The sequence below is a fragment of the Barbus barbus genome, assembly GCF_936440315.1.
Source record: "Barbus barbus genome assembly, chromosome: 4".
NCBI classification, from domain to species: Eukaryota; Metazoa; Chordata; class Actinopteri; order Cypriniformes; family Cyprinidae; genus Barbus; species Barbus barbus.
The window spans coordinates 33427187-33434288 of record NC_136732.1 but is presented as its reverse complement, the minus strand read 5'-3'; the positions used below and the strand labels follow the sequence as shown (position 1 = coordinate 33434288).

The 7102-nt window shown below is 39.4% G+C and overlaps 1 protein-coding gene across 1 annotated transcript; it reads right to left on the bottom strand.

Moving 5' to 3' along the window:
- Positions 1-831: 831 nt before the first annotated feature.
- LOC306867752 (uncharacterized protein) lies at positions 832-4711 on the bottom strand. Its single transcript, XM_079413603.1, has 2 exons — positions 4346-4711; positions 832-2924 (listed from the first exon to the last, which is right to left on the bottom strand). The coding sequence occupies exons 1-2, from the start codon at positions 4527-4529 to the stop codon at positions 1945-1947; spliced, it is 1164 nt and encodes a 387-aa protein (XP_079269729.1). The 5' UTR covers positions 4530-4711; the 3' UTR covers positions 832-1944.
- Between the last annotated feature and the right edge of the window lie 2391 nt (positions 4712-7102).

The window sequence follows — 7102 nt, the reverse complement described above, 5'->3', positions numbered from 1 at the left end:
TTTTGCATCATTTTTAGTCATTTGAGGCCCCCTGAAATGTTTCCTGAGTAGGCCCTACTCCCTATTTGTTAAGAAACATTGAGCCTTAAAAACTATTATTATTAACTACATTAAAGTATTCCTTAATAATTTACACTCTTTAAAATAAAGGTGCTTCAAAAGGTTCTTCAAGTGATGCCATAGAAGAACCATTTTTGGTTCCACAAAGAACCATTCAGTCAAAGGTTCTTTAAAGAACCATCTCTTCCTTTTTATAATCTGAAGAACCTTCTTTCACCACAAAGAACCTTTTGTGAAACAGAAAGGTTCTTCAGATGTTAAAGGTTCTTAATTGAACCATTTAGACAAAAAGGTTCTTCTATGGCATCGTGAAGCACCTTTATTTTTAAGAGTGTACCCACCCAAATGTCAGTCCAAACCTGTATGATGTTCTTTTTTATGTGGAGATATTTAGCAGAATGTCTAAGCTGCTCTCATCCATACAGTGAGAGTGGATGGGGATCAGGGGACGTCAGGCTAAAAAAAACACACAAACAAACACAATAAAAGTATCCTATACATCTCATTTGCTATAGTGTGAGCCTTTTGGTGGCATATGATTGAACGGTCTAAAATTTACAGCATTCACTGAAAATTGTACCTAATCTTACCACAGAAGAAAGTCAGTCATACAGGTTTTCAACAACATAGGTAGGTGAATGATAAGATAAATTCTATTTAAAGTCTTAATGAATGAAACAAGCCCTTAAAGCAGTGTTTTCCATACGTACACAGTGGGGGGCCTTGAAGTAAAAAAAGGTTGAGTAAAAAAAACACTGCCCAAAAACTTTTGTAATAGATAAAACTCCATTTATCATCTCCTACATGAAAAGTTTCAGCAAAAAAAACAAACAAAAAAAAAAGCCTCCAAGGGTGAACACATGTCACCAGCTTGGTTCAATGAATGAGATGGCACATAAATATGGTTTGAAAGTAACTACACGAAGCTTGAAATTGTTTATCTCGTTCTAAAAATGCTCAACATCGCCACCTTGTGGGATTTAGTGGAAACATTTTTTCCCCCAAACAAATTTGGACTTAAAATTCAAGACATTACATAAGCCATAAGCATACATACTGTCCACCTTCATATAGGGTTTGGTTAAACACAGCCTGAAATGTTCAAGTGAACCTGAAGATCTTGATCAACTTGTTCAGATGTTTAAAATGACAGCCAACCAAAATAATGAACATTTCATTTCAAACTTATGACTTCTGTGGACTGTAAAGGACTGTTCTCTGAAGAATGTTGGTAAACAAACAGCTTCGATTCCCATTGACTTCCATTGTATGGGCAAAAAAAAACTACAACTGAAGTCAATGGGAACAGAAACTGCTTGATTACCAAAATACTTCAAAACAGACAATTGAACAATGCACATCATTCAGCTTTGGAGCAAATAATGACAAAAATGTTCAATATCGCGTGGACTAAAGTTAACGTTTTAGAAGGTTGGACTTTCATTCAAATATGATGCTTTTGCACAATGTTTAAAAGGTCCTTTAGGCCTTCATCTGCTGATAATAGAGAAACGCAAAAGACTAAACACTCTGTCAAATCTCTATTCAAACTATTTAATTTAGCATATTAAAAGTAGCAGAAAACAGCTGGCAATACTGGTGCTTGTTTGTTGCGTCCTACTGGTGTGATGGCAAGGGCACACGACAGCAACATGAAATTAATTTCAAAAACACCATCAAACACGATACTCGAAAGGTTTTCTGTGGACATGAAGATCATCATGTGACTTGTTATACTGTTCAGCGTCTCCCAGCGTGGCACATTTTAGCTGTCTCTATTATCCAGCACAGCACATGTCACGATCACCAGGGAAGCCCTCCCATGAGTCTTTCCTGGGGCTTAAGATCTGTTTATTTGGCTGCTGAGGCAGAAACACCATTGCTTCACCTATTATGAACACGCATGTGATTTCGACAGGTGTACGCATCCTTAAAGCTACGTGCACACACAGGACAGTCAAACAGACGCAGCTGCAGATGTACGCGGCTGTGGTTCCTCAGAGTCCCGTCGTTGTTGAAGCGTTTCCCGCACTGGGCACAAGCGTACGGCTTCTCCCCTGTGTGAATGAGCATGTGCACCTTCAGCCGCGAATGATGGGGGAATAGTTTTCCACACTGTGGGCATATGTGCGTCCCAGGACCTCCGACTCTTCCTCGTCCCCGTCCTCTTCCTCTACCCTGCCTGACCTCCCTGCTGAACGCCGCGTGACGTAAGTGGTTGACCGCAACACTAGCTATACCGAGATGAGAATTGCCACTAATCGTGTCGTTCCTGACTGATCTCGAGTCTGTGTTTTGATGAGCGGTGTTGTAGTTGACATGAGCTACGCCTGATTCAGGACAAGAGGTCTTTAACACATTTTGGCTTATTTTACTGAGGGATACTTGCAAGGTTTTAGCTTTTAGCTTCATACATTTAGCTGATTCTAGATCAGTGGAATTCGATATACTGAACACTTTAGGATCAGACTTGTGGTTAATATCAGTAGTAGCTGGTAAATGAGCAGTGCAATGAGCTAATGGACTGTAGACCGATGTGTTGGCATTGGTGGACTGTGAATCGAGACTTTCAAAAGGCTCTGTTTTTACACCACAAGGAAATTCATTTAAATGTGATGTTTCAAAGTCCTTATCTGTGTGAGCCAGTGTGTTTGGTAACTGGGGCCGAGGTATATCGATGTCTGATTCGGTCACCAGAAGAGCATGTTTGGAGAACTCTTCTACTTTTGTGCTGGTGAGCTGTTCAGTTTGTACCTGGTTCTGATTCTGATAGATCTCTGTGGGCATTGTTTGAGTTTCAATGCTAGAAGTCCACTTTATATGCGATGGTGGAGATGATGGGGCAGGGTTTGAAATAGCTGGACCTGTAAAAGAGGAAAGGTGTGACGAGGTCAGGTGGAAATATAGTTTCCAAGACACTAACCTAACTCATTCTTAGGACTGGTATATACACAGGTTTGTTGCTGTAAGTCAGATTTTACAGAAAATTGCGTAGTGTATGATGTTCACAGACTCACAGTTTATTGTGGTCAGAAAGACCTAAAGTCTGGTGGTGTATGATACTCGGTCGTTTAGTGTATGATGCCTAGTGATTTAAAATCTGTTAACTAGGCTAATTAAAAAGTCATGTAGTTTAGCTCCAGATTCAAACATAGCGTTTTACGACAACTGCAAGTTACAACTGAATATACAGTTCATGTCAGAAATTTGAAAGCATGTTACTTACTTTACTTACTTTTGTCATTTAGCAGACGCTTTTGTCCAAAGCGACTTACAAATAAGAAAAAGTAACTAAAACTAAAAAGTTACAACTCTATAAATACTATATACCCACATATTTAAGAAAATAAAGAAATTAAATAAAATTGACACATGCATATAACAACATTTCAATAATAAACATATAAATGAAAAAATTTAATAAAAAGCGATACTACTATCCCTTGCCGGTGTCCCTGCCCGGTGGAGTCGCACGGTAGAGTCGATGGTCTTTACACTCTTTACTTTTTTACTTTTGTCATTTAGCAGACGCTTTTGTCCAAAGCGACTTACAAATGTTCTTATAAAGATCTTTGATTTAAAAGCTTTAATATGAATTTTAACATTTTCATATTCAAAACTTGTTTTAGATACATAGACAAAGTTGTTTCTTTCAAGTGCCAGTGGTTTAGCATTCAAATAGTTTCATAATTTACGCTAAACGCTTCTAGAGAGGCATGGTCTACCCACTGATCTATAATAGAGAGTCATTATATATAGATCAGTGGGTCTACCTCAAAACATAAGGATTCTAATTTATCATAAGCATTAAGTGCCCAATTTTATAGAATATTACTATAAAACTGATATAAAACAGCAGAGCATGGCCTAAAATTGACATTTTATTTGGCTGCAGTACACTATTGTTGTCTAGTTGTAGTTTTAGGACGATACTTCGGTTGTTATTCAATCCTGAAACGTGCTATGGGCATATATGTAATTGTTCGTGTTCCTTACATGAAAAAGGCTATTTTAAATATTACACATTTACATTTACAAACATTTAACAACAGTAACTAGATATAACTAAGTTCCCAAACTTACGTTACCACGACATGGTGTGGCTGTGTTTATTTCTTTCTTTACTTCAATTTTTATTTGATTTGATTGTTTTTTTATTATTATTTTACTGTTGTAACTATGGTACTTTGGCGGAAACCATGGTTTCCATGGTAATTTGCCTAAAGAACGTAAATAACGGCTGACTTCGGCAGAACGCGTTATTTTCTAAGAAGAGTCAGTGTACCGTTTGACTCGACGAGTTTCTCAATCTCCTTCAGTCTGCGTCTCAGGTACTCGTTGTCCTTCTGCACGCTGTCCAGCTCTTTTTCATACTGCAGGACAGTCCCGCCGATCATGTCCATGATTTCATTCAGCGTCGCCATTAAGCGCTCCGTCAGGAACGTGTTGATGACCTGCAGCTTGGTCATTCTGCTGTTAGCTCGCACTAATTTTATTTCGGCGTACAGTAAGGCAGAATGTAAACACAAGTCCCTGTGGTCATATGACCACTTATATGTTCAGCAGTGATTCAGCGCCAACCAAAGGAGAGGAGTCGAAGTGTTCACACTTCTTCTTCTTCTTCTGCTCCTCCTCCTTCTTTCTTCTTCTCTGGATTTACTGGTGGGTTGCAAACCAACTACACAGATGCACACACCACCTACAGTCATTTTCCCGTCATTATTGCTCTACCAGTTTTTGGTCCAATATTTAAAATACAGCCATATCAACCTGCAGCCCAAGACCGGTTGCCCACTGAAGCTAAGCAGGGTTGAGCCTGGTCACTAGGTTGCTGCTGGAAGAGGTGTTAGTGAGGCCAGCAGGGGGTGCTCACCCTGTGGTCTGTGTGGGTTCTAACGCCCCGGTATAGTGACGGGGACACTATACTGTCAAAAAGCACCGTCTTTCGGATGAGACGTTAAACCGAGGTCCTGACCCTCTGAGGTCATTAAAAATCCCATGGCACTTCTCGTAAAGAGTAGGGGTGTAACCCCGGTGTCCTGGCCAAATTCCCTCTACTGGCCCTTGTCTATCATGGCCTCCTAATAATCCCCATCCACTTGATTGGCTCTATCACTCTCTCCTCTCCACCTGTAGCTGGTGTGTGGTGAGCGCACTGGCGCCATTGTGCTGTGGCTGCCGTCGCATCATCCAACTGGATGCTGCACACTGGTGGTGGTTGGTTGGGTGCTTAGTGTGTGTGCACTCTTAGTGTGTGTGTGTGTGTGTGTGAGAAAGAGCGAGAGGAAAAATTCCGCCTGTAATTTCAAAGTGAAGGCTTATAATATACCCTACTCTTAAAAGCACTCTTTTATTTCCTTCTTGACAACCAACCAATCACAGTCTTCAAAAGATTGTGTCATACATAGCAACGGGGTCAACCCCGCCTCCTTACTAAGATAAAAGTTTTTGTCTTTTCCTTACTCAGAGTTGCTCTCAGATCGGTCCCGAATCGCTCTTAAGCTAAGACTCCTACGTAAAAGTTTTTAAGCTAAATTAAGAGTTTTCTGAGAGGATTCTTAGAATCTTTATGAATACGGGCCCTGTTCTTTACCCTCTACCCCAGGGGTAGGCAACGTCGGTCCTGGAGTGCCGATGTCCTGCAGAGTTTAGCCTCAACCCTGAAAAAAACCTCACCTGCCTGTAGGCCTAGTAATTCTGAAGACCTTGATTAGCTTGTTCAGGTGTGTTTGATTAGGGTTGGAGCTAAACTCTACAGGACAGAAGCACTCCAGGACCTGCTCTACCGTATTCACAAGTTCACAACGTTATGGTTTCATCTCTACTTCTTGATTGCTTGTTTGACCCTATTATCTGATGACGGACCAGCACCGTTCTCACTTCTGTGTGACTGACTGAAGCTTGTAAACTGCTGCTGTCACTTGAAAACTGGAAATTCCCAAACCCCCGTGGCAACAGCAGACACAGAGGTGGGGCAGTACAGCTGTAAAAAGATTGCTCTCTCATCTATGTCATTTATTACAACATGGCTGTTGAATCAAACACTTTCCTTCTTCCCTGCTTAAATTGACTGTTAAGTTATCATTATCCAAATTAAGTGCTTCCCTACATGCTGGTACCCACAAAGTGTACTAAAAGTGTACTCCCTTACACCTTGTATAAAATAACCAATATTGCTGTCAATATATCACTTCAACATGATTGAAAAATTTGAAAGCTTGAAAGTGATGCCAATGAATCCACTATGGTTGCCATGGCAATTTTTAATAAGTTTGGTTTTACTGCCTGAAGGTAGAATCCTTGACAATGATGTACGGAGAACCATTTTCACCTCAGTTAATTCTCTGATTCTGTAAGTCATAATAAAGAGAAACATGATGTATAATAATGTGCATGCATGCATACATTAATAATTAGCAGATTATTATTGTGAGACACCAAGTCATTATTATGAGAATGTTTCTCATTAAAATGAGAAACTAAGCCATTATTTTTGCCTGTTACCTCAGTTGAGTGAAAACAACGATTCGGTTAGTCATAATAAGAGACTTTCTCATAATTATAACTTAGCATTTCATATTGACAGAAATTCTCATAATGATGATTTAGCATATCATAATGAAAAACATTATTATTATAATTTAGTATAATTATGTATTATGATGACTTTCCCATAATTTAGTTGTTTTTAGAAAGTTTTAGGGAAAAAACTTGTAATTATGACTTATGAGTATAATCTCATAATGAGAAACTTTCTCATAATGACTTCACGTCATTCATTATCACAAGAAAGTTTCTCATTAGTATGACTTGTATAATCTTAATTTTTTACCCCTTTGATGCACAACACAGGTCTAAAGTGACCCAACTGCGCAGCCAAGCAGACTTGCACTTGCACTCTTAGTATTTCACTCTCAGTATTTCACTCTCAGACTTGCACTTGCACTCTCAGTATTTCACTCTCAGACTTGCACTCTTAGTATTCCACTCTCAGACTTGCACTCTCAGACTTGCACTCTCAGTACTTGCACTCTCAGACTTG

What these genes read in the sequence shown, in the direction of transcription:
- LOC306867752 (XM_079413603.1), bottom strand. Translation starts at nt 4,529, where the DNA reads ATGACCAAGCTGCAGGTCATCAACACGTTCCTGACGGAGCGCTTAATG. An exon ending in GAAACTCGTCGAGTCAAACG is followed by an intron (nt 2,925 to 4,345) that starts GTACACTGACTC and finishes CCTCTTTTACAG; the next exon opens with GTCCAGCTATTTCAAACCCT.